Here is a 26,927-nt window from a genome sequence, read left to right as displayed (position 1 = left end):
TATAACGAAACACTTGTTACTCATACAAAGTGTGAAGGGTAAACTATAGTTTAGATTGTGGTTAGCAAGCTAATTAGTTGTCAGATGGTTGTTGGCCTTGATGCTAGCAAGAAATTCAAATTGGGGTTGGTCGTCACATTTTTTGGGGGGTTGGTTGTCACATGTTATCTCAAGGCTGCAGCCAGAAAAGGAACCCAATAACGAAAGAAATTGTCAAGCTGTATCCTCACTGACACCCCAGAGAAGGGAAGAATAGAGCAGGAAAAGGCATCGATCATGCAAAAGAAAAAAGGGCAACAAAATCAAAACAACCCAGTGCATCCCAAACTAGACCAGCTGCCAAGGCTACGGTAAGTTATGTAGGCCTATTTGTCAACTTGACAATGCAATTAAACTTTAGTTTTACTTTCTTGCCTTCTTTTTAAGATTATTCCCATTAAGATAACATTGTGACAAACAACCCCATAGTGTGTGACAACCGATCCCTTGATGGGGTTGGTTGTCACAATGTGTAAGGATGTCTTTGATGATTTATTTCTTCTTTATTACAATAAGATAGAAAAAGTGAGGGGTACACATTTCAAGCCAACACCTTAAGCCTCAATTTAATGTAGGAATAACTATTGAAAGATGTTTAGGTGATGAGCAATTCTCACTAGAGTAATAACTGTGCCTAGCCTACTTACCCCGTTCTCCCCTACATTAATTTTCTTGAGACTTGCCCTAACCATAACCGCTACACTTGCCTAACCCCCTACCCTAACCCTGACCTAAGCGGAACTCTACCCTTACCTTAAACCTGCAGTGTGTAGAATTTTGGGATTTCTTTCATAGCAGACTTGTTAGAAAATAATTATAATATCCCTAAGTACGTTTAATTTAGTGCATAATAGCTGAATTTCTTTTTAGAATTATTATTTTTTCCCTTAGAAAGGGTCTCTTATATCTCCATATTTCTCCATACCATGGACCAAGGCATGGGCGCCACCATTTTGGAAGCGTCATAGTTGGAATGTCTTCAGCTCTACAGAAGCACAGAATGGAACAGTTGGCCACACTGTGTCCATCAGAACTACCAGCTGGAATGTTCTTGAAGAATTTCTGATGCTTCTCTGAACGGGAGCCATAGGGACCAACTGTTGTGATGATTTCATATTACACAGCAAGTCTTCAAACTAAATTGGAATTATTTACATCATAGGGATTTCAATTTTGTCCCCAAAAGGAAAGCAAGTCACCACAGAATCACTGTGTAAACACTAAAAAAGTCCCCACAAAGAGGAAAACGAGGAATATGCACACACACAAACATAAGCACACACGCACAAAACACAGACACACACACAAAACACTCAGACACACACACACACACACACACACACACACACACACACACACACACACAAACCTGAGGCAAGTGTGGCTGTACGTCCTGTGTCTATATGCTGGAGCATTGAATGTCACCCTCACTATAAATTCCACAAGTGTGCATGGATTACACTGACCCCCCACCCCCCCGTCACTACAAAGCGCGTGAGCTCACTCCACAGCGCACCCCCGCCCTCCGCCGAGCAGCTCAGTGCTCCCCCCTCATTTGGTTTCAGTTTCGGAGAAAGCCAGGATGACAAACACGCTGTGGAACAACTGACCGTGATCATTGCAAGCAGCGTAGCATGAGAGGACGCCGTGAGCGTATGCAATGTGAGAATAGATTTGTTCCGATGGAAGGAACCCGATATTTCAATGACATTTTGAGACATCATTAAGGCTAACTGTCAAGTTCCAGACAGTGGATGCACCGCTGGATCCAGAACCAACGACAGGATGAAGTGAGACATTACGCGCAAGAGGTTGCCACGGGCTCGCGTTAGATTTGACCTCTGTGGGAATCACTTCTGGGACAAACACCTGGGGGAGGATTGTATCAATGAAGTATGTGACTACGTTTGACTCTCTCCAAACGGGGTAGGCTAGATGAAGCCCTCGGTGGTGTCATGCGTCTTGCCCCGCAGCCAAGCGCGCGACCCTTGCGGCTCATAGTTCTGTTCTTCCTCAACTCTGGGGTTATAACGTCCCCGGTGCTCTCCTCGGGCTGCCCGGACAGGTGCGTGTGTGATGACCAGCTGGTGGTCCAATGTGCCGGGAAGCACCTCACCCGCTTCCCGGTCAACCTGCCGCTGGCCACGCGGCAGCTCATCATCTCCAACAATCGCATCGCGGAGCTTCCGCCGCTCACGCTCAACTACCTCTCCGACCTGGTGTACCTGGACTGCAGCAACAACTCCCTGACGGAGATCTCCGAGTCTACTTTTGGGAATCTACGAAAGCTGGCCTACCTGGACCTATCCTTCAATACCTTGATCCGGATTGAGGACAGGACGTTCGGCCCCTTGAACAGTCTGGTGATGCTGAGGATGACCGACAACCCGGGGCTCTCGGAGATTCACCCAGAAGCCTTTGCAGAAAACACGGCTTTGCAGGTGCTGGACGTGAGTAGGAACAACCTGACGGTCCTCAACATCACCTCTCTGATCGCGCTGCCCGGCCTGCGCTCCATGGGGCTGAGCGGGAACCCGTGGAGCTGCGAGTGCGAGAACGAGGACCTGTGTCTGTGGGTCCACCTGGAGGGCTTCAAGTTCCAAGGTTTAACCCGTTACCATATTCTTTTGTATTCTTATGTCATAAAAGGTGACATAATCCCAGCATGTCCATATACTCATGCCCAGAGAGCCAATCATATAACGACTGCTGTGCTCCAGTTTTTAATTATAGGATGATACATAATGGGTTACGTAAACTAGTGACCTTTCGCAGGTGGCTGGCCTCAATAAACAAACCATATGCCATAAACAGATGAAAACATTTTCAACTTCCACATTGTAGGCTATACAAGATGCAGCTGTATTGTTAAATATTAATTTGGAACATTCTATAAATAGTTATGAAAGAGAAGGCCTAAATATTAGATTAGGTTTGTATAGTTCCCCCCTCTGTCACCCTTTATAAAAAGCTCATAAGTAACTTGTGGTTTATAAACAACCATTTGCTAATGCTTAATATATCAGTTATAACGCCAACTTTCATGTTATTAGGTTCTGAAAAAATCCTCCTTTCTGGATTGACCTGTTGGGCTCCTTGGCAAAAGCCCATATCAACACCGTTCTCCTCACTAGCTTTGGACTGTATATGGTTGAGGTTTGATTAAACACTTTGAAAACACAATTTCAAAATATATAACAAATACGTGTAAAACTGGTATAATATGTGTCTATATACTATAGTTGACATATTACAAAAAAGCAGGATGTACCTTGAGGGACTCATTATGTCCCTCTTGTCACATATTGTTCTGCATACTGCTCACTATTTGCCAAATTCATTTGCAAGGAAATTAGTATTAACCAGTTCCCACCTGGTGATCTTTATCCTCCGTCAGCATGACTAAGCTAATCCGAGATCAGAGTGATTTTTCACAACCTGATAACCCTAAAACTATTTTCATTAATGACTTATATCGGTTTAATACTTTTTGATTTATTTATAAGCCCTCAGTTACAGGTGTCTTATTAAATGGTTGGTGCCAATAAAACATAGAAAGAGGAGAGGTAAAAAACAAAAAACCTATTGTAAAAAAGAGAACTCCTCATTGCTGTAAAAGTATCAGAGAACGATTGAATCCAGTTCTAACAATCTTTTCAAACACATGAAGAGTCTGCACAGCTGGAATGCCCTCACAAAAAAACCGCCATGTCACAAACAACAGACCATATCATCATCTCCCTCAGTTCTATTACGGTGTGGTATACTAGGGGTACAACATACATCCATACAGATTGATATATCGATTCATTGGCAAAAGATTATACAGCATTGATGCAACACCAAAATGCACAACGCCGTCTTTGATATACGTCTCATATCGATCGCAGGGCCCTGAATCGAATTGAAATCGTACTCGTAGTGCGACGGACAATCTTATATCGCATCACGATAAAACCAATGGTTTACACCCGTAGTAGATACAGTGTAGCACATAAAGTTATGTTGTCTTATGTATACCACCACATAACCATCATGCAGTTTGGTCTGCAAAGATCAGCCCTCTCTCAGCTTTCAGCTGGATCATGGGAGACAGGTGACGGCATTGGAGCGTGACAGCATGCAGACTATCAGATAACAAAGAGGGGGAAAGAAGATCGGAGGCAGGGAGCCATTGGATTACTCCTCTTGCGACAGTGTTCATTAATTCAACTCTTTGGAGGAAAACAAGAGAATCGTTTACCTTGAAATCATCTATTGTATCCAGATATTGGGATACAGATGTGATGAATCGAGCATAGTTCCACCATCAAATATCGATCCCCCCCATTCTTTTTATTACCGTCAAGCTGATAGATGTGTCTGATATACAGCAATCTTTCTTACTTAGAGTTATTGTGCTCATGCTTTGGAGTGTGGATGTGTCACTATGCAAAAGGGCAGCCGCTATTTATAATGTGTCTTAAACTGAGCGAGAAGCCATTTATAATTTGAACACCATAGCTATAATGCACCCGCCACGCTTACTAAAGAGGCATTCCCTGCTTCTCTCTCCCACTCACACACTCACACACAGACACTATAATTCATAACACCATGGTCCCTGTGAAGCTTATAGGGCGATTCCAAACCAAGTCCTGCAAGAGCTGTCCTATTTTCCTGCTGCTTATTGCCATTGTCTAGCTTAATTTGGAGTGGAGCCTCTTCCCGGTGACAGCTGCCGCCAGCAAGGAAGAAGGCACACGCAGAGATAACAACACATTCTCCACCTCTGTTTATGTTTTAACACAGTCTGTCCATTTCTCCCAAGGAGACAGCACCACTGCAGCCAGTGCCTCACACCTCTCTCAAACCGAGCACCTTGTCTCCTTAACTAAAGCATGTGGAAAGTCATGGACACACATGCATACGGATCCCCCAAAATACACACTAGCTGATTCTACATTTAGACACACGTGAACACAGATAAAGCCCACTTTTATTGCTTGAGGACACGGGAGGAGGGGAACAGAGGGAGAACATTTTGGAGACAGCTGCGTCCCGCCTGCGAGCTCTAGTCTGTGAAGCCTTGTTATCTCTTTGCCTTGTATCTCACCTGGCTCATGCATCGGCGCGTGCTTGTCACCTCGCTTTAGGGAAGGCGTCAATAAGCGAGCGAGTGAGCATGAGAGAGAGTGAGAGAGCTTCGGGAAGGAACCAGTAGATTCTCCTCCGTCTCGCCTTCCTGGCTAGATTAGCACTCTCTCAGCTGTTATATAAGGAGAGTGTCTAGAAATAGAGCAGAGTGTGGATGGGGGGAGGGGGGGAGGGGGGGAAGCCCTCTTCTTTGATGCCTGTCCCTTTGGGGGATGAGGAGGTGGGTGTGGGGGTGAAGCCAGAAGGGTTTCCTTTTCTAGCTGTCAGACAGAAGTGCCCGCGCGCACACACACACACACACACACACACACACACACACACACACACACACACACACACACACACATGTGCATTAGCATACTCTCAAGGATGGAGATAGAATATGGGAAAGTTAAGTCTCGTGGAGGGGGTTTGTGTGTGTGAGTGTGTGCATAGATGTGTCTCACAGCATATTGTGTGAAGTTGAACAGTGCACATCAGCAGCCTCCGAGAGGATCAGAGTATAGGCTTTGACATTCTCCGTGGGAGCTGGAGCTTAGAGAAGCAGACTGTCCTTGTGTTCTTCAGCTGCTCACTGGTTTCAGATCAGTGAGCCAGTGAAAAATGGGCTTTTCAGTCGTCCTATGAAATGAATCTGTCATGTGATTTGATTGAAAGCAACAGTATGTGCTCAGCCTCCTGTCAAGCCTCAGCCTCTTGTCAAGCCTCTGTCAAGTCAAACTGCTCGCCAATCTAAGTCAGTCATAACAACTCAACACCTCATGTTGCTACTGAGTGTGCGTGAAAACTAGTAATAAAGCTATAGAAGAGAAGTACAACTAGGTCAAATTGCTGCTAATTAAGAGAGGATAAACAATTGATATGATGACTTTAAATTAATTGGATAAACAACTAAAATATTTAGCTAAAGGTAATCTATAAATGGTTTAAATAGTTTCTTAACAAAGGCTAAATGCTTGAAATAACAATACCTAACATTCATTTTCATCATGAATAGTTATGCAGTTTTTCCATGAGACAAGAATCATACATTTGTAAACATCAAACAATCATAAGGTGAGATAAACAATAATACATGTATCGACAACACACCATATTGGTGAGTTATTAGTGTAGGATTGTTATACAGTTATTCCCTGACAGACCACCTTTTCCCAAAATGTCTTACTGGGTGCACATTGTGAAATCAGCTCGTCTCCGTGCAGATTCTACATATTTTATCAGGTCTACATGTGTGCAAAAACCCAACAGTATGCCAGCATAATGAGAATGGAGTTCAAAGGCGCAGTTGGTGCAGAAATGGGGTTACAGAAAACTGTTCCCTGTGCAGAAACTTCCAAGTCTTTTGATCTCTCCCAGTGGGAATTCCCCCCAGCACAAAATATTTAAAAAAAAAAGAAGAAAAAGAAAAGTACCTAATTAAAAAAAGTGGCCGTATTACAACACTGTGTTGTGCTGAGTTTCTGCTCACGCTAACAAAAGTCTCAGCCAGTGTCCCAGATTGTTTCTTGTAAAAAAAATAAAAATGCCTCTCTTGTCAGCTGCTGCATAGCTCCACGGCCATCATGTGGCATATTTAATTCAACTGATAGGCCTTTAAAAAGCAGAATCCATCAACTGTAGTTTTATGAACGAGAAGCGACTCAACATTTTCATTTGGATTTGTGGATTTCAGCGAGGTCTTCTTAGGCGTACACACAGTCATACCCGGTGAATGAACCATTTTATCTGTGCTTATAGCCAGACACAAAGGCCAACGTCGCTCTCTAATCCTGTGTGGGAGTAAGGAGTTTTGAATAATTCATCCATGATTTTTTCCCCCATTATAATATTTATTTTTTTGTAATTTAATGCAGCATCAACTCAAAGCTGGGGAGCACAGGGAGCTCCTAAAGCCTAGTCGCTTTCCGATAAAGAAGGCAACATTGATATGCTTGAGCGGTTATCTGCATTTTAGGATTTTAGCTGTGTGAACTTGAATATGTTATGGAAACATTTAGTTTCGTATTATGCAAATAGATATACAAAGTAATATGCTTGAATAACAGGCTGCTCTGTGTAATGCCATATGAGAATTGTATTATTTGCTACTTGTGCATTTTTTATGGCTTTCACAACATCGAAGGATCCTTCAAATCAAACGAAAATCATATGCTGAGGCTGTGTACATGTTTGCGATCAGTAAATAAAGGTACTTTACGCTTCGAAGGCCCTGAAGAAATATTTACTCATTCCGCTCTGAGTGACAGAGTTGTACCTGAACACAATTTTCTAATGGATAAATAGGATTGAATTACCATAAGTAGGCCTAATTCAAAGTAATGACAACAACACAGTCGGCACGTCTACATGAGGTACAGCTTCAGTGATCATGCATGGATTTTATACCTTCTGCTGTACGTCCAAGTTATTTCTTAGCAGTAGAATTAACAACTGGAACATTTCTTGTGCTCTTTTGGGGATTTTTGTGAGCTCCTGCGCCAGTGTCAGGGGGGCAACAACAGTTTGTAAACTCTGCCATACTGACAAATAGAGATTTCTGTTGTGCCTAATCAGCTTTGTTTCAACTCTGCGATGGCTTGAATGTAACCGACATTCATTTATATTAAAAAGTTACGCAATAGGGGAGAACGGGGTAAGTAGGCACACTTTTTACTCTACTGAGAATTGCTCATCAACTAAACATCTTTCGATAGTCATTCCTACATTACATTGAAGCTTAAAGTGTTGGCTTGAAATGTGTACCCCTCACTTTTTCTATCTTATTGTAATAAAGAAGAAATGAATCATCAAAGACACCCTTACACATTGTGACAATCAACCCCATCAAGGGGTCGGTTGTCATACACTATGGGGTTGTTTGTCACAATGTTATCTTAATGGGAATAATCTTGAAAAGAAGGAAAGGAAGTAGAACTAAATTTGAAAATGCAATTGCATTGTCAAGTTGACAAATAGGCCTATATAACTTACCGTAGCCTTGGCAGCTTGTCTAGTTTGGGATGCACTGGGTTGTTTTGATTTTGTTGCCCTTTTTTCCTTTGCATGCTAGTTGCCTTTTCCTGCTCTATTCTATCCTTCTCTGGGGTGTCAGTGAGGATACAGCTTGACAATTTATTTCGTTATTGGGTTCCTTTTCTGGCTGTAGCCTTTGGATAACTTGTGATAACCAACCCCCCCAAAAATGTGACGACCAACCCCAACTTGAATTTTTTGCTAGCATCAAGGCCAACAACCGTCTGACAACTAATTAGCTTGCTAACCACAATCTAAACTATAGTTTACCCTTCACACTTTTTATGGGTAACAAGTGTTTTGTTATAAACCCATTCTGTAAAAGCCTAGAAGAAAAATACTGAGGAGCTAAATATTTTCAATTTGACATGAAAAACACAAACAGTCCTCTCACCTCAAATTCAGCAGTCTAACTCCAAGGAAGACTATGTAGGTGACCTCTGATCCTAATTCTGGATATTTACATACCAAAATTTCACAGACAAGCGCCTTCTGGTTCCGAGATATAACGATTGTGACAACCAACCCGTGTGACAAATTACCCCGTTCTCCCCTATAGCTTTAAAACAAGTCATTTCACATGAAAAGGTTTCTCTTCATGTATTTGTTTTTCTGTCCTTGGTTTTGTCACTAAAGTTTAGTGTTATCCTGCACGTGCAATCCAGAATAAGAAGAAGAAGAACAAGATGTATTTAAAAATCCTGTCGTCCTATAGGCTATGATTAATGCTCATCATTCCTTCATGTTGTGTCTTGTATGTGACTAGATGAGGGCCAGACGGTGTGTGGCGCGCCTGCTGACATGCAGGGCCGTCGGCTGGGCGAGGTGGGCTTACAGCTACGGACGTTGTGTCACCAGACGCTGGGCTCCTGGGACTACCTCTTCTTTGTGGTCATCGGCTTTGTCATCTTCGCGGCGGGCACGGTGTCGGCGTGGGTGATGGGCGTCGTCATGGTGCTGTACGAGCGCTACATCAAGAAGAAAGACGAACAGCTGGACCCGGAAGACGAACCGGACAATGACAATGACATGCAGGGACCCAGGGGCGACCATGGCAACGGGAATTTGAAAATGCAACATACTGTTTAAAAAAATAAAAAAATAGATTTAATCCCACTCCGCACACACCATGGATTTCCCACAGTGCCTCCTGTCAACTTCCATGACTTGTCTGTCTGTGTGAAGTCTGATTACACTCCAGTCAAACTGAGTCTTGTCTAGCACGCTCAGCTCTGAATGGGAAAAGAGAGAGAGGATTCAACCAGAGACGATAAATGTCATTCCTCTTATTTTGTGTGCTTTCATGTGATGTAACACACACACACACACACACACACACACACACACACACACACACACACACACACACACACACACACACACACAGTGGCTGCCGTTGTGGAGGTCCCCAGCCCCTAGGGTGTTCCTGTTCCTGTAGGCCTATGTCTTTGCTATATGCCTATGGTTTGTCACTCTGTAGCCTAATATTTGACTGGGATACGGGTTGACAAAGGAGCCGATATTAGCCAAACATCTCAGAAGGAGCTTGTTTTAGCTGGAAATCAGTGAATGGTCACATTTACCAGCCTAAAAAGTGTTTTACATTTCGGCAACTGTGCTTATTCACTTCCTTGCTTAAACTTGGATAAAAAGGTAGATCCCACTCTCACAACTGTACGTGTAATATGAGGCTACCATAGACAGCAAAGCATAGTTTAGCATAAAAGCCAGAAATGGGGGGAAACAGCTATCCTGACTCTTAATCTGCCTTCCAGCACTTCTAAAGCTCTCTTACTCAAATGTCATGTTGTTTTTTGTTGTTGTTTTCTTGGCCAAGAGCAGCAACGTACCACTCACCTTGCAACTGCTCCCAGCCTAGAATTTGACAGGCATGTGACACCCAATGAAACGTCAAATTGTCATTTTTGCCCTTCGAATTTTGTTGTTGATTGATTGTTCATTGGTAAGTTCTAAGGGGTGCTATTTTCCTAACTTTTCACAAAAGCCAGTCCAGCAGTGCCCCTGTTTCCCGTCTTTATGCTAAGCTAAGTTAAGCAGCTGGTGGCTGTAGCTTTATAATTGACAGACAGTGGTATCTATCGTCTCATCTAACTCTTGGGAAGAAAGTGAATGACACCAGTTATCAAAAAAGTCAAACTATTTTTTTAACCACCACCTGGTAAGACTAACTATGGAGCAGCAATAAGTCACCCATCAAAATACCATCACCCATCTAAAAGTAGTGTTTGAAACCATTGTTAATTTGTGTGGAACATAAGGTCTTTTCACAAAATCAGAGATGTAGAGAATAAAACCTAAACACAAAAGCTGTTTTTCAATAAACAGAGAATACTTGGTTTAATTCTATTATGCAATGTTTTTTTTTGTTTGTTTACTAATTGGTCGGTTACACCTTCTACCAATTCATCTGACAATCTAACTTTAGACCCTTCTTAATTAGCATTAATGGCACACAAACCGGTCGACAGTTGACCTCCATGATGCAGCAAGCATAGAAAGATTGCATCCAACCTCTTTGTGTGACATTTTATGTTGTGTGGGCAATCTCCCCATAGGTACGCAAGGAAAATTATAACATGCAGTGACACAATGCATACTGTGTGTCTGTGTAGGAGAACAAATGTGTGCATACACATGGACACATCAGAGTATACCGTGTAGCTGTACGTGTGTCCGAGCCTTTGCAGGCGACGTATGCGTGTCATTCTATGGTCCAGTGGTGTGTTGCTTCTTACGGTTAGTTCTTATCCAGAAAACAAACTGCAGTCAATGATTTTGTGTTGCAGATCTATTTGTGAATTTGGGAGCCAACTGCTGAGGTCTTTTTTGGCAGTGGGCCCCTGCTAGATGGCAAGTAAACAGGAAAGTGGGATATTTGATTTCTGAGTCAGCCGCTCTTTGTTTGGTAACTAACAGGTTTGAGTGCAGTGACCTATCGTTTTCTGCATGCACTGTTGATGCACCGAAAAGTCTTATGAGATGGTAACAAGCTTTGAGGCTGAAGGATTTAATGCAAAAGATGCTAAATATAATGATTTCATTTCTTAAAACGACCATCCTTATTGCTAAGTAAAGTGATTTACTTTGTATGTACATTTCAAATCGAGTGAAATTACATAAAACCTGTTGTTTACCAAATCTACGATTGTAACAGTTTTACAGCAATAGCAAAGACACTGCTGTCAGGAAAAAAAATGTGAAAGGATCATTTTAGATCCCAATGGTAAATATCTACACCCGCAGTTTGCAACGTCCCTGATCGCAAACTTGGAGCAGAATGACCACTTCCATATGTTTGCTTATAGTTATCTCTCACATTGACTGTTAACTTAAATTAACTTAGTTGTGAAAAAAATAATCTTGTTTGGGCCAGAGCTATCAATCAGAAAGCTGCTCCGATAGGTTGTCCTCTGTGTGTTTACTGTATCTGTATAATCTTATATGTCTGGGATTTTTTCATTGAATAACTACATTTTACCTTTGAGTGACCTGAGAAGAAGGGATATCCTCTCAAAATGTTTGGACGAGCTGGTTTCCCCCCCCCCCCCCCTCATCCTTAAATCAAAAATTCCTTTTCCACAGAAGACATTTTGACACTTTAGGTGTGTAGATAATAAAATGAATGGCGGCTGAATTCAATCTAGCTGTTTCAGTTACAGGGTCCTGGTGTTGTGCATGCTGGCTCACTATCACACTATCACGGCTTAAAGTGTTAAAGGAATATAACAGAGCCATAGGTAATGTTATCAGTAACTGCTGTGACATGTCAAAATGTCTATGTCTCTCTATGTGTCTTTTTTAGCTGTTGGATTGTCCAACTATTGACTGACTGGAACAGAACAGTAAAACAACTGTGTAATATACAGTATTGTGGATGGACTCTGTAGTGTCAGTGTTTGACTTATGATAGCATTAGAGGGTCAGGGGTCAGGGTCAGGGTCAGGGTAAACTTTATTGTCCTGTTAAGGAAATTTGTCTTGGGTAAAGGGATCTGGTGTCATGCATCAAAAGTGATTTTAATTGCACATTTGCTTTCCCTGCAGTGAAAAGTAATGTTTTTGTTGTTGCAATAAGTGAGAAAGTGGTGGGAACCGGATGTGTACGTCTGTTTTTGCTTGCACTCTTTTTCGTCAAATATGGGAGTAATCTCGGCTCATACATATCTATGCATCTAAACATACTTCCCCGGCATAGCATACGTAATTGGATGCCAGAAGTGTCGATCCAAAATAGTGACCCGTGTACTGTACATGTAAGTTGCCTACCGAAGCAGTATGCTGAGATATGCCTGTTAGCATTTCAGTCAATGGTGGCTGGTTACTCTCATGGCTTTGGATGTAATATTTGCATGGGCTCCTTCGGTGTATGTGTTGCCTAATGTGCATGTCTATGGAGGTCTGTGATGTAAACTCTCATTTATATCTACACACAACACATGCATATATGTCTCAACTGTGAAGGTGTATTGCGTTCTAGGAAGCACACTGATCAGGCCATGTGACGCCACAGGAAAACGTGAGAGTGCGGCCTGGTAATAGGATAGCTGGTTGCCCCAATTCATGTCAGCAAGGCGGATTGAATGACTACGGAAAAGTCAGTCACATGTCTCCCTTTCTTAATAAACATGTACATATTTGCTATTCTTGGCCGTGGAAACTCTTGGTATTGACAGCTTTTGTTCCATATGGGCACTTGTAAGGCCCTAAAGCTAAGGTAAGCTGAATATGCCAGCTTCAAAAATACACTAAGTGGATGAGCTGAAATGGAGACTGCGGACCCTTTTTACTCCCCCACACGGCAAACTCAGACATATTTTAGGCACATGTATGCATTGTGCTCAGAGATAAAAGCATCAGTGCATTACCGACCCCAACAGGAATCACCTGTGAGCACAGTGCACTGTGTAAAAGCTTACAAGTGCTCTACTCTCACTTAAACTACATTACTGCTGGCAACCAAAACAGCATCTTCTCACAAAAAAAAACGAACAATATCAAAAAATATGTTTTGGAAAATGTGCTTATTTGCTTTCATGACAAAGAAACAGTTATCCTGGCTCTGACCAAATGTACACAAACCTACTGGCACTTTTAAAGCTCTCCATTTGACTATCATTTACTGTCTCTGCCTTCTTGCATTCTAACAATGACACACTAATAAATAACAGCTGGACAACAGAATACCTGACGAGGACTCGTATGAATGAACTCTCTATATTTACTGATCACGGTCGAATGTCTAGGGAGTTGTGAGTGAGTGAACGAGGGAGTGATTTCAGACACAACCCGGGAATTAATTTCTCCCTATAATTGACCTTTTTACACTTATCCTTTGTATGGATTTAATACATTTAGTTCCCCCCATTGTTAGGTTTTCACAGAGCCAGGCTTGCGGTTTCCTCCTGCTTCCATTCTTTATTTTAAGCTAAGCTACTGGCTGTAGCTTCAGCATACAGACATTCAAATAATACAACAACCTTTTCACCTAACTCTTGGGAAGAAAAAAACATGAGCACATTTCCCAAACATGTTGTAGTACAGCTTTGAGTTGACATATAGTGGCAATAATGGGTATGTTGTTGTTGTGCTTGAGACTGGTTGATTTTTGTCTCTGTATGCCATCATTCACCGGCCCTGCTGGCTGAGGTAATGGTCATGATGTGCTTGAGGACAGAGATGCACTCAGCTGGCTATGGCCACATCAATAGCACAGCTGTGACAGCAAGCCGGTTCAGTGGTTAGACGAGCAAATGCACACAGCTATTGGATGCGGAAGCTCCTCCAGGCTTGTTTCCTGCCCGTTGATCTTACAGTTGTGTGTGTTTCCCCCCCCCCATTGTATGCATCTGTACTGAGCTGAGTGTAAAAGGCCAGCAGATGGGAGATGTGACGTCAAGTCAAGAGTGGCTCTAACCGACCATAATAGCTTTCTGACGCATCAACTTAGACGTGTGCTCACTCACACTTAAACACGGGCAACATTGGAAGAAAATCCTTCCGTCGCGGATCAATGGCGTGACTCACCAAAGTTCTAAATGAGGGATACATTTCCGGAGACTGGTGCCTGTGTTTCGGTTATTTTAACAATCATTGATCATTAATCACAGCCGCATATGGATGACAGCACCAAAAGCTAAGTCCAACAAACCATGCCGCAATGCTACACTATATTGAGTTGCAACTTATATTGAGTTTAATACACATTCTTATGCATATCATCGTAAACATACAGACAGACTACAGTGAATGCTCCCGTTTTGTTCTTTCTTTTGCTTGAAGTATTTCTCACTTCACATTTTTGACCACACTGAAGCTCAGAAGAGGGAAGTGAATCCACAAAAGGGCCGGTTGTTTTTGCTCATCATGATGAAATAATTATCAGGAAGCTTTTATTATCAGCTAGGATTTATTTCAACTTAATGAAATGATTGCGTTCGACCCTCTTGTCAGATTATTTTTGTTTTTCTATTGAACTTTATATCGACAAGCTCAACTTAGCCCTCCTCTGCCAAATTGACTATCGATTGAGGGTGAGGGAGGAAGCCCCTTCACTTGGCAGAGAGGATGATGGTCATTCTGCCGTTACATATCATCTGCATACGGGCCCCAAGGCCTGTCTGCCAACTCTGTATACTTCCCCAGCAATAAAAGGTCATTTGAGAAGAGATGCTTTGTCATTTTGTGCATCGCAGTTCTGCCAGGAGAAGTGGGTTATTTGATTTTTTCCCCTTGTTGTTCGACCTCCCTTTATGTTCTTTGAATGTACTTTTCCCCTCTTCTGCCCTCTGGGTATTTCAAAAGGTTAGTGGGTGTCTAATTAGCGTCCAATCAAAAAACCTGTATGTCTGCCTTATGGTCTAAAAACTAAGGGCCCTCGTTAGCTCACAGACAAAGCTGTACGAATACACACGAGCACTGAGAACACTGCCACACAAGTGCACACACACGCACTTATGTTCGCAGCTGGAGAGATTGTTCCGTTGTACATTAGTGTATTCTGGGATTCTGACCAGTTTCCAGTTATGTTAATCCAATGGAGCAGGCTGCACGAGTGAGATAACGAGATGCTTGCTCACGCTAAGCTCTCACCAAAAAGGAGCACAATTATATTTTAAACTGAGAGGGGGAAATGGGGTATGTAATATTTTTGCACAAGCAGTCGTGGAGCCCGAGGGGTTTGTTAATTTCCTTTGACCAACTCCATTCCCCTTATCTGCTGCATCCAGCCCACGCTTAATTTAATCAGTCTCAAGATATTTTTGGCCATTTAAATCCTATTTTTGAACCTGTCAATTTCCCTGCAGACATCTCTATTTCGATCTTTTTGCCCATACTTATCCTTCTGTTCTCTCAAAGGAGCACTTTGACACTATTAGAAATATGCTTATTTGCTTTCTTGCCTAGCGTTAAATGAGATGTGACACCACTTTCCTGTCTCTACGGTAAATTCGAGGCTAGTTCAGCGTAAAACAATAAGATAAAATCCATCTACAGGTATTTCGAAAGCTCACAAATTCACATATCGTATCTTGTTTGTTTAATCGATACCAAAAAAAAAAGCAACTACTGGCCCTTTCACGAGCAGTGATTTCCTGGAGTAAAACCACAACTGGACATGTTTATACTTATCTTTTTTGTTCTAATTTAGAGATACAAGATATAATGAGTTGATAATTCTTTTAAGAGGTCCTGCAGGCCGATTTTGTTTCCTTTCGAAAGACATTGCTAGCTGTTTTCCCCTATTTCCAGTCCTAATGCAACGCTAGGCTAACTAGCGGTCACTTTGTATTTAACGCACAGAGATGAGAGTGGTAATCAACTTCTATTCATCTCTGCAAAGAAAGCAAAAAAAGCCATTTCCCAAATTGATGAACTACTCTAAAAGGAGGATGCTATTTGACACGTCTTTTGTGTCTGTCTCGTGTGTCTCTTGAATATTCACGTTAATCGCTGAGCCGCAAACAGAAACTCAACACCTGATTAACGCAATGCACACCACGACGAACATTAAGCTCTTCTGTTCAACTCATCTCCTCACATGCTACGTTTTCCACGTGCACAACAGACACCCGTGCAAAGTCACCATCCACGCTATACTAGAATAACCTACAGCTCCTGGCAAGCAGTAGGATTTTCCCATCCCCATGACTTGCCTTGATCTTGTCATGGTAGCGCCACACCATGCACACTTGACCTTTTGATCCCACACATGGCTACCGGTGTGACATTAATGTTTTAAGGTGTCGGAGACGTTGCTAAACACTGACCCCGGATCAGTTTACACACAGTTCTTTTCTCACTTATAACTGGCAAGGAGACGACTCACTTGGCTGAATCACAAGCACGCAGAGACATATCCTATTTGCTAGAGCCCTTTGAATTCCTTTGATGGGTTTTAGAAAAGTGAATCAAAGACATTTGACACCTAAAAGTTGAACGTGGTGTGGTACAACTCAAAATGATTCATGTGAGGATGTTAATCCATTCATTATTTATAGAGCAACTTAGAATAGACTGTGAAGAAGTTTAGGAGCAGTTCTGTCTTCCAGCAGTGTTACATAAAATATAATGAATTCCTTATTCAGGACACCCGGGGGTGAGAGAGACGGCAAGAGGAAGAGGAGATAACTTATTTTAGAGCACCCTGCTTTATAATGAGGCCCTTGCTACAGACTGATAAACACACCAGATTCAGATGGTTTCGAATTTTTGCTGCTTAATATATGCCTTTTATGATGAAATTTAACCGATCTTATAAGGAGGGCAAGACAGCCCCGTAGGCCGTAGTTATTACTAAAGCACCCTCTAGTGACAGGTTTTGGAATTATGCATGACTTCAAACACACAGGCTTTCTCTACCTTTAGTTTATTTGGAACGCTTTCATAAGGTCACATTTTTTTTAGACTTAACAGCAAATTGACCTCATATTAATTAGTGCACATATTCATTAGGACTTTCACTATGGTCTGTAAACAGCCTTTCTTTAGTTTCCAAAAGGATTTCAAACTATATCAACAGTTTAAAAGTAGACAATGACATAGATAAAAATACTCTCTCTATAATATACATAGTTCATAATTAGATCAATTTAACTTGAATTCCAAGCCAGATTGACAAGAAATGTCTGTACTTATCTGCAAACTGAAATCGAGCACATTTGCCACAGCTCAAATACAAGAAATCTTCCATTTGTCAAGAGTTTTGAGGTCGCGTCTGGTTGTTGAGGGGCCCTGGGTGACGATCTACCATGCGCAAGATGCTGTCTGATAGTCCTTTGATGTCCCTGTGTGTTTGGGGATGTGCGGCCAAAGCCTTCAGAAGTTCAGTCACACCTTCCCTATCCAGCATGCTGCTGTAATGTGGAGCTAGGGGATAGAGAGATGAGATTACAATGTAAAGTGATAGAGCAAAACCACCATCTGAATATTTATACTATGAAGAAGTCCATATGAATCTGTTTAACATTGCATAGGGTGCACCTGATGTGGCACATGTAAAGTGATAAAAGAGGACAACAAACAATCCTGTTTGACATCAAAATGGGTAATGTTTAGGCCGGCAACTAATGTTTCTATCAATTAAAGGTTGACGCTAATCAAAAGCACTTTTTGTCAAAATCAGTGAATATCTCCTTACGATCCACCACCAATTTACTGTGTGCGAAGAAAAAATGGCGTTAATACACAGCCTAGGCTCTGTAAACTGGTATGTTAACAAAGCGTATGTAAACACAGGTGCCCACCGTAGCTAGCAATATACCCGTTTACAGAGCCTAGGTTGTGTAATAACACTGGATTTTCTTTCAGAGCATGTACAGGCTGCAGATTGTGAGGAGATATTCACTGATTTTGACGAATAGGGGTTTTGACAACATAACAAGAATTCTCCGGATCTGCCGACTCCCCCTATAATTGTTTATTCCATAAAATGTCAAAATATAGTGAAAAATGTATAGAACTATAATATGATAATTAACCATCTTCATATTTGAGAGGCTTACATTGCTTTAATGATGGATTGATTATCATAATAGTTATTAATCAGAATAATAGCAAAACCTTTGCAGCTTCAGTTTGTAATACACAGACAGTGCTGTATGACAAATAAGTGTTAACTTGCTCGCCCCTGCTATTCCACCCACAGTGCTCTCCATAGTGAACCTCCCCCTACTGATATCCCCACAGCAGGCTGTTTATGTGTCTTACTGTTTTGACTGCAGACCAGATGGATCGCCCAGACAGCCCACAGCTGCACTCCTGAGGGCTGACAGGTCTGCAGCAGAGGGCCAAATGGATGGAACGACCTGAAATGTGGACACAAGGAAGAAAACGTTGTACTTTTGAGCGTAATTTGAACTACCAGACGGTCGATTTTCTTTGGCACTGATGCTGTCCCGGGGAATGTAAATTGAGGTGTCACTCGGAGCAAATGATTTTCAATAGAGTTTAAAGTGCTTTCCCAAATAGTGCCAATACAATTAATTACGATTGTGTTCAATCAGCAACAGCGGGGCCAACTTTTATGTAAGACTGCTGAGAGCAAACGTAGGATGTATTATTGATGGGAACTTATTTAAATGAAGTGTTACGCAACGTGTAGCTCACTCATTTGATGATGAATTGAACAGACTGGATGAGGAAATGCATTAAAGATGACTCTGCCTCTCTACAAAGCTTTCTTTCTTCTAGGCATTTTTTTTTTCTCTCACCGGTAAGAGACCATTTCTCTTTCCAGTTGGGTCCATGTCATTATGGATGCATGCTGCAAAAGAAAGAGAGACACTGTTGAAATGGGCCAACTGGTGAATTGAACTGTCTGTTAAATAAATGCAAACCAGAAAACCCTAGACTGATTCTCGCCACGCACCAGCTGCTCCAGTATAGTGCTACGTAGCTCTTCGCCCAGGCTCCAAACCTCTGGTCTGGATGCGAGGTGGGCCAGAATCCCTCCTGCAAAGTAGCGCACGCCCACCTCTACCTGGGAGTCCTTCAGCAGGCTGAGGATGTGCTCCAGCAGGTCTTCCTCCATCAGGTTTGCCTGTAACACCTCCACCTCTGCTATGTTGTTCTGAAACACAGCAAGACAAATGGGAGCAGCGATAACATGCCATTATAGTGTTGGATGTAAATTTGCAGATAGGTGATACGGCCAGAAAGGATACAAGAACTATTGTGTGTCGGATTGCCAACAGACGGATTTGATTTTGATTCCTCTAGTCTAGGTCAAATAATTGGAAAATGTTTGGGGAAATACAGCATTACACCCTACATGTGGGAGTGATTGCTTCAAGAAAATTAGCACAATCTGCTGTAAACACTGCAATCACTTTTTAATTTAAACAAGCTATAAAAACATCAACACACAATTAAAAAAAACAACATACAATAAAAAACAAAACCCTCAACACAAACACACACACACTTAACCCACCAGGAGGCCAAGGACTTTCTGCTGAACCGAAGGTTCGGTGTAGTAGGACTGCAACACAAAAAAGTAACGGCATAAGAGTGGAAATGTTTTTTGACCCTCTGTGTGGGTGCTGCATGTTCCTTATTAAAAGGGGGAGTCAGCAATTCTGGAGAATGCTTGTAGTCAAACACTTTTTTTTTTTGTCAAAATCAGTGCATCTCTCCTAAACAGGCTTGTTGCTAGCTACAATGGCCCCCCTTTGTTTACATACCGGTTTACAGAGCCTAGGCTGTGTATTATCACCAGATTTTGTTTCAGTGCACACACACACAGTACGGACAGACAGGGTACCGTGGGGAGGTATGTACAGATTTTGACTTAAAGCAATTTTTTTTAACAAGCGTTCTCCAAAATGGCTGACTCCACCATTAAAATGTGTATTTCTGGGGCTCCTTCACCTCCAGAACCTCCTCGTACAGCTCCAGGCCCTGGCACTCGATGAAGTTGCGAGCGGCATTGGGCATCTCGTCTGTCAGGTTCCACAGAGCGCTCAGGGCAAACTTCAGAGTGGAGTCCACCACTCCCACCATGGCTTTCTGCTGCACTATTGCCAGCAGCTGCTGTGAGACAGAGACAAACGTGAGAGGTAGTGGGAAGAAGAGATGGATGGTAGGTCAGCCAAAAATGAGAAAAAGGATATGAATGTTTGTAAATAATAATGTTTAGGCTAATGAGAAACATTATTTTGCGGTTGCATAAAATTGTTTACATATCCCCAGACATACAATACACAAAAAAATAACTGAAGTGTAGAGGGAAGCTTGATTACATACAGTACACAAAGAGAGAAATATGGAGTTGAGTAAATAATGGGGTAACAGTGAACTGAGAAAGATGGATGCTTGGTGCAATGGGAGGACTGGGGTAAATGGGTGCACACAGTAGGGAGGCAATGGAAAATATAGCAGGTGAGAGATACAGAGAGAACTCGAAATACACTTACACATATCTAGTGCTAAGCCGGGAAGCTAAATACTCTAAAGTGTCAAAGTACCTTCATAATGAAGACGTCCTTGCCGAGCTGAGCGGTCTCCTCTGTAGACAACTGCAAATTAAACAAATAGTTGAGTCGTGCTTTTTTGAATTCTACCCATTTTCCCAAATGTCAAACTACAACAAACTGTGCTTTTAATCGCACAGAGAAATCGCATCCCACTTAAATGGACTAAATGAAAGCATAAAGCCGACTGTTGGAGCTAGGGTCACAGAGGTGCGGGACACACACACACTGAGGCACGAGGCTCTTAATAAGTGGGACTAACAGGTGCCATGCTATTTCCCTGCTGCAGTAGACTTAATACACATTAATAGAGCAGTGTCTTGACCTTGGCCACCAGAATGGAGATGACAGCCACAGCCATCCTCTGAAGGGTCGGATCCTCGTGGCTGCTCAGCCAGTTAATCACCAGCGTTGCTGCTAAATACCTGAACCATGATCACAGTGTGGACATAAGGTACGGTAACATGGCAACACACAGTTTTAGAAAAATATACCATTGATGTACAGACAAGCCTTGGGAAAGAATTTGAGTTTGGGTATGCACTTTTACATCTGGAGGAACTATTTCCTTTGGCACTTACATTTCCAAGACAAAATATATATGAGCTTGCACACAATTTGTTAGAAAAACAGTATTGTGCCACTCTATGAGCACACTGCTTATCTTGGCTACTGCGCAGCCGTGGGCCTCGTACATCATATTACAACTCAGAGAGTAAACTAACTTGTCAAACGGGACGTCCTGGAGGATGTAGTCGCTGCAGAGCGCCAGCAGACAATTCTTTTGCACCTGGAGAGATGGAAATAGTTTATGAGATGAAAAACAATATGGGTAAAAAAAAAAAAAATGTGTATGAAGTTAACTCCAAACACTGTAAGAAGGTTGCAGAATGGTAGCAGCAAAGACGGCAAATATGAGGTCAAAATCTGAGGAAGGCAGCTGGTAGCAACAGAACCACATTGTGCCCCAGTTTGCTGTTGTGTAACTATACAATATTGTTATGTATACTATGGGAGACGCTGAGCATATCCCCCCCCCACCCCCCCCCCCCCCCCTCCCCGTACCTGATGGTGGTTGGGGAAGGTCTTCATAGCATACAGCAGCTGGGAGACAGTGGAGCTGATCAGGCTGACGGGCATGTTCTCTGCCAGGTCCTGAGTGGTCAGGTTGAACACACACGCTGAGGCCACCAGGTGGACGTTCAGGGAGGAGGGGTGGCTCTGCATCCCACTCAGCACCAGCTACAGGACAAAACAACTTTGTGTCATAATCACATGTGCTCCAGAATAACAAAGTGTTTTTGTTATGAGGGGTGCAGGGGAAGCATGTGTGCTCTTCTTTCCCATATGGGTGACTGTTTTTCTTTCTACCGATCAGCTGCTTGACTGAATCCGGAACTGGGACAGGTTATCTCTCTAGTATAGTCATTGTGTAACCCTCCCACCTCCTAAACACTACTTTTCAAACCAGCTTTGAATCTTAATGCTCTACTAGAATCTGCCTCTACCTTCTATTTCCAATCCCTTTCTAATAATAACATACTTTTAATGTCAGGTTAGGAGACACTTTAGCTGTACAGTATGTTCAAACTAATCTCAACACAACTGCTCCTTACAAAAGGCTATCTATATTAAAAACACTGTACCGAGGAAAGCTGAGATCAGTGATTATGGTGACATCGCTTAAACATCACTTGACATTTATGGTGTGCTTAAAAGGTGCTACGACTATTTTTTAAATATTACTGAAATGGTCTTATGTTTCCTCTGATGATCATAAATGACATGTTACAGCAAACAAGACCATCAGTGCAAAGAATGCTATTTTCATATAGTTTTACCTGAATACTTTATGAAGGGTACAAAATTAACAAAAACTCAAAGTTCCTCGGAGCACCTTTAACTTTAAACAGTTTGAACTTGTACCTAAGCTTTACCTTAATCAAGTGGCTTACCTAACCTTTTCTAAACCTACCATTATATATTGTTTTAGCATTGTTGTTCGGCATTCAAGATCTGAGCAATTTACTTTGTGAGCCAATGTAATCATAACCAAACTAAATGATGTTCAAAATCACAGAAGTGAGACCCGTGTTGTAATAAACCAGAATTATCCTTCAAAACATTATAATTTAAACACAATGCCAACCATAGTACCTGCAGCATGTCTGGTCGCGGTTTGTCAATGTCAGTGATTAGGTTGTAGAGATGGACAAGGGCCTCTCGTATGAAACACTCGCGGTCTCTGTACCTTCTCAGGGCCTCACACACCTGGCTTTCATTAGCCTCTCCGGTTACCTGAAAAAACACACACACACACACACACACACACACACACAAACACACACAAACAGCAGAGCAGCGCTGTCAGAGAGACAGGAAATGCAGCGGGCACACTCAGTATAAATACAAACAGGGCCTAAAGTCAAACACAAATAAATGGGAAACATATGCGAGAGCCAAGCTCACGTGTCTAGCCATAACATTCTCTGATGCCCTGACATGTCACAAACATTCACTCTGCGTCCGATGCAGGCACTGCAGGTTTTTTCTTCATAGCGGAATTTTTGGCACCACCCAAAGAGGTTTTTTCCAGACCCAAAGGAAAATCACTTTAGCCAAAATGATAAAAAAAAATTGAGAATACAAATAATGTGTTTCTAGTTCAGTCAAATTCTACCCATATTTTTTGCGGTTTCGGTGGTTTGGATAAATAGTAAATAATTTCTAGGGTTTCTTTATTGAGTCACGTCGGAGATTTCCCATGGCTCAGAGTCAGTGATCTCTATGGTAACGCAGCGCAGGCCAAAATGCAATCCGTGCGACCTTAATATTAAAATTTCATCTGTTCAACTACAAAAAGTTCTTCTGATGCAACCGTTTTCCCTAGAGTGAGAGTATGGATCCACTTACACAGAATACGGGCGGATCTCCTTTACTCAAGCATTATAAAACTTTTTTTTTTAAATAAGATAACACCGACTTCTTGCCGTTACTGTTGCACATAGTTGTGACACGAAAATGTATCCGTGTAGCCAACCCCCAAAGGCCAATCCTGACTGAGGCAACAAAAACCCTGCTTGGTCCTTACTTTTAAGTTTTTCAGTGACGACAGGATATCCAAGGAGCTAGCTCCGGTGGCTAGCAGGCCCAAAAAGAGCAGTCCTGCCCTGGCCTCCACAAACGCTCTGACCGCTGCTTCTGTGACTCCCTTCCGTCCGGAGATATCTAGAGAAACAAGTGAAGGGAGAACTTGGGGACTGCCCTCCAGAAGCTGCCTCACCGTCTCGTCCCCTTCTTTTCCGTCACCATCGTCCACAGTAAAATGGTCGTATGAAAAGTCCAGATACCTGAGAGCGTGAAGCTGGCTGAGGACAAAGAGTAACCTGGCTGGAGACATATCCAATTGCCGTAGCTGGTGGGCCATCAGAGATCTCAGCGTGTTCTTGCAGTCGAGCAGTGCGGTTAGCTTTGAGACGGCACTACTGGAGATATCTAGGCTCTCTAGCTGAGGGAGGGTGCAGATGTCTTCGAGGGCGGCATCAGTCAGGTCTGTGTGGGCAAGGTTGAGCATTCTCAAGCCCCGCAGGGAGCTAAAGCCAGGTCCAGACCCCAAGTCCAGCTGTAGTCCACTAAGGGTCAGCCTCTGAACGCTGGATCTGCACTCAGGGTTGGAAGCCAGGCCCGAGATGATGTTAGCACCAGTGAGCCCGCCGCCAGAGACCCAGGAGGCATCTAGTTCCTGGAGCCGGTGAGGGCACAGGGCCAGGCGAAAAGCTACAGCAGATACCGGACAGCAGCGGATGGAGGCTCGCCGCAGACGGAGCTCTTTGCAGTTTTGGAAAATCCGAACAGTTGTGTCGTTCAGTATCCCTTGAAGGGAGAAGAAATCAAGAGAGACTTTGTTGAAAATGTAGCATCAATTGAGCCACATTTAAAAAGGTGGAGTCAGCGATATTGGAGAATGCTACTTGTCCAAATCCCCTTTTTGTCAAAATCAGTTAATATCTCCTCATGATCCGCTACCTGTACGTATTGTGTTGATACACAGCCTAGGTTCTGTAAATGGGCATTTTGTAAGCTACGGTGGGCCCCCTTTGTTTACATGCCAGTTTACAGAGCTATGTTTTCTTCAGCGTGCACAAACATCGTGGGGAGATACTCACTTATTTTGACAAGAAGCATTCTTAAGAATCGCTGCCTCCACCTTTAAGTTTGTGGAATTTACTTTTTCCAAAGTTTCAGCCTGGCAAAGTACACTTTGAACTACTGTCATATAACGGCATTAACGATATTCTCACATTGTAATTACTTTTTGCATATGATGTTGTGTGCCTGGGGAATTTCAACTACATGAAGGTTATCGGTAAGTCACATGTTATGGTACATTTGTCCCTTTTCTAGAACTTTCCACAGAACTACTATCACCCTTGTTTTTAAAATTCCCCTACAACTCCTGACCTACCATTAGTTGCCATCTTTAGCAGTAACTGGTCAGCCATCTCCTGTGGGAAGAGTGGGACACAGCTGAGGCACATGGAGCCGTCTGCTCGCCTGCTGCACAGAGCGTCCAGGCTGCAACACACCTTGGCCAAGCAGAGGTCGCACAGGGCCTGGGGCCCCTCAGCATCCTGCAACACATAAACAGGTATTACTACCAGAACATATCATACTATACTTAACATATAGGGCAAGTGCAGTCACTTCTAAGGTTCAATTCACCAAAAATGATCTAACAACATTACATTATGGGTGGTAGGGTGTTATTTGTAAAACTAGTGGTGGCTGGTATTACATGTACATGCCCATTGCCCACCATTTCTACCATTGTGTCCTTGAGCAAGGCACTAAACCGAGAACTCGGGGGTGCCGTAATGGCTGACCCTGCGCTCTACCTCTGACCCCCTCCGTATTGTATTCACTTGAGAGGGGATATGCAAAGAACGAAATTTGATGTACCTTTGACAAAGAAACTTAACATACTATGGGCCATATATTGAAAATAAAAATAAATCATTTTAGGTGTAAAAATCCTTTGCAGCCTATGCCTTTATATTTTATACAAGGCCATATTATACTTATATATATTATTGATATGAATAATTATGTTTTACAGTGTGCAATACATCTGTGAAGTACTACTCTTAACTTGTTCGAGACTCGAGAGGCTTTTTGTTATTGTTTGTTCATATATCTCAGACACACTTATGCCCTGAGAATTGTCTGTCAGGCTCATACATTGACACAGGACCTCGCACGAGTCTAATTTTAACCGCAACAGATGAGACAAGTAGTAAAGCCCGTTTAAATCGCCTAATCCAACCGGTCTCTGGCACGGTGGGCAAAGACACTTGGTCCCAGCGCTGTTCGTGAGCTAAAGCGTCTGTCTGAAATTCAGACACACACACACACAAAAAAGGAAAACATTGAGAAACATAACAGAAGGGGATCACATACTCACACTCACTCACTCACACACACACACACACACACACACACACACACACACACACACACACACAGCCACTCACTCACCATGCTTGAAAAGTAGCCTAAACAGTCGTCAGGAATAACAAAATAAAAACATATGACGGTACCACGTAGTTCAACAAATTGGTAAACGAAAAGGCATCCTTATTTTAACCAATGTCATTGCTTTAAAAGAAAAGGAGAAGTGGCGAAATCTTCTGTTTTGGATTTTTCAGCCGTTGCAGCTAACCGTCAACAGTATGCTATCAACTGTCACAGGCTGACCGCCTCCTATTGGCCAGTCCACGTGACGTCATCCAGAGCTTGTTAAAGATAATGTTGACTTGTTGATATATGGGCCCTATTGCCTACTCCTACATATACAGTATATTGACAGGCCTACAGTCTTATGGTTGATTCATGTTTACACAGTTTTACGGCTATCTATCTCTATCTATCTATCTATCTATCTATCTATCTATCTATCTATCTATCTATCTATCTATCTATCTATCTATCTATCTATCTATCTATCTATCTATCTATCTATCTATCTATCTATCTATCTATCTATCTATCTATCTATCTACACTTCGTTGCAAATTCTCAGTGGTTGATATTTAGGTCCTTTATTTCAGTAAAATTGCCTCTTGGATTAATAGCATTGCTACAATAATGTTGCATTTGTTTGTTGTAAATTGCTGTTGAGCACATTGTAACTATACAGCTGATTGTTGGGTCAACAACAGCGACGTACCTTGTTTCTATATTATCATAT

The 26,927-nt window shown here is 42.4% G+C and overlaps 2 protein-coding genes across 2 annotated transcripts; one reads left to right on the top strand and one right to left on the bottom strand.

Moving 5' to 3' along the window:
- Window positions 1–1,770: 1,770 nt before the first annotated feature.
- LOC307255419 (leucine-rich repeat-containing protein 52-like) lies at window positions 1,771–12,746 on the top strand (the record flags this gene model as incomplete). Its single annotated transcript, XM_080034101.1, has 3 exons — window positions 1,771–2,643; window positions 8,957–9,244; window positions 12,688–12,746. Exons 1-3 carry the CDS (start codon window positions 1,995–1,997, stop codon window positions 12,744–12,746), a joined length of 996 nt encoding a protein of 331 aa, XP_079890227.1. The 5' UTR covers window positions 1,771–1,994.
- A 4,616-nt stretch (window positions 12,747–17,362) lies between these two features.
- Window positions 17,363–26,328, bottom strand: LOC307255189 (protein zyg-11 homolog). Its single transcript, XM_080033832.1, has 14 exons — window positions 26,216–26,328; window positions 25,146–25,311; window positions 23,772–24,553; window positions 22,838–22,978; window positions 21,746–21,922; window positions 21,406–21,470; window positions 21,006–21,105; window positions 20,675–20,725; window positions 20,079–20,240; window positions 19,642–19,689; window positions 19,078–19,278; window positions 18,920–18,972; window positions 18,417–18,514; window positions 17,363–17,576 (listed from the first exon to the last, which is right to left on the bottom strand). The coding sequence occupies exons 1-14, from the start codon at window positions 26,216–26,218 to the stop codon at window positions 17,404–17,406; spliced, it is 2,220 nt and encodes a 739-aa protein (XP_079889958.1). The 5' UTR covers window positions 26,219–26,328; the 3' UTR covers window positions 17,363–17,403.
- Between the last annotated feature and the right edge of the window lie 599 nt (window positions 26,329–26,927).

This window comes from Ammodytes marinus (genome assembly GCF_949987685.1).
Source record: "Ammodytes marinus genome assembly, chromosome: 9".
NCBI classification, from domain to species: domain Eukaryota; kingdom Metazoa; phylum Chordata; class Actinopteri; order Uranoscopiformes; family Ammodytidae; genus Ammodytes; species Ammodytes marinus.
This window is presented reverse-complemented; position numbering and strand designations above follow the sequence as displayed.

Bases quoted from the DNA above. Each gene is read 5' to 3' on its own strand.
- LOC307255189 (XM_080033832.1), bottom strand. The intron at 20,726-21,005 runs GTCAAGACACTG...TTTAATTTGCAG, and splicing joins TCTCCATTCTGGTGGCCAAG to TTGTCTACAGAGGAGACCGC. The intron at 19,690-20,078 runs GTGAAGGAGCCC...TTTGTGTTGCAG, and splicing joins TGTACGAGGAGGTTCTGGAG to TCCTACTACACCGAACCTTC.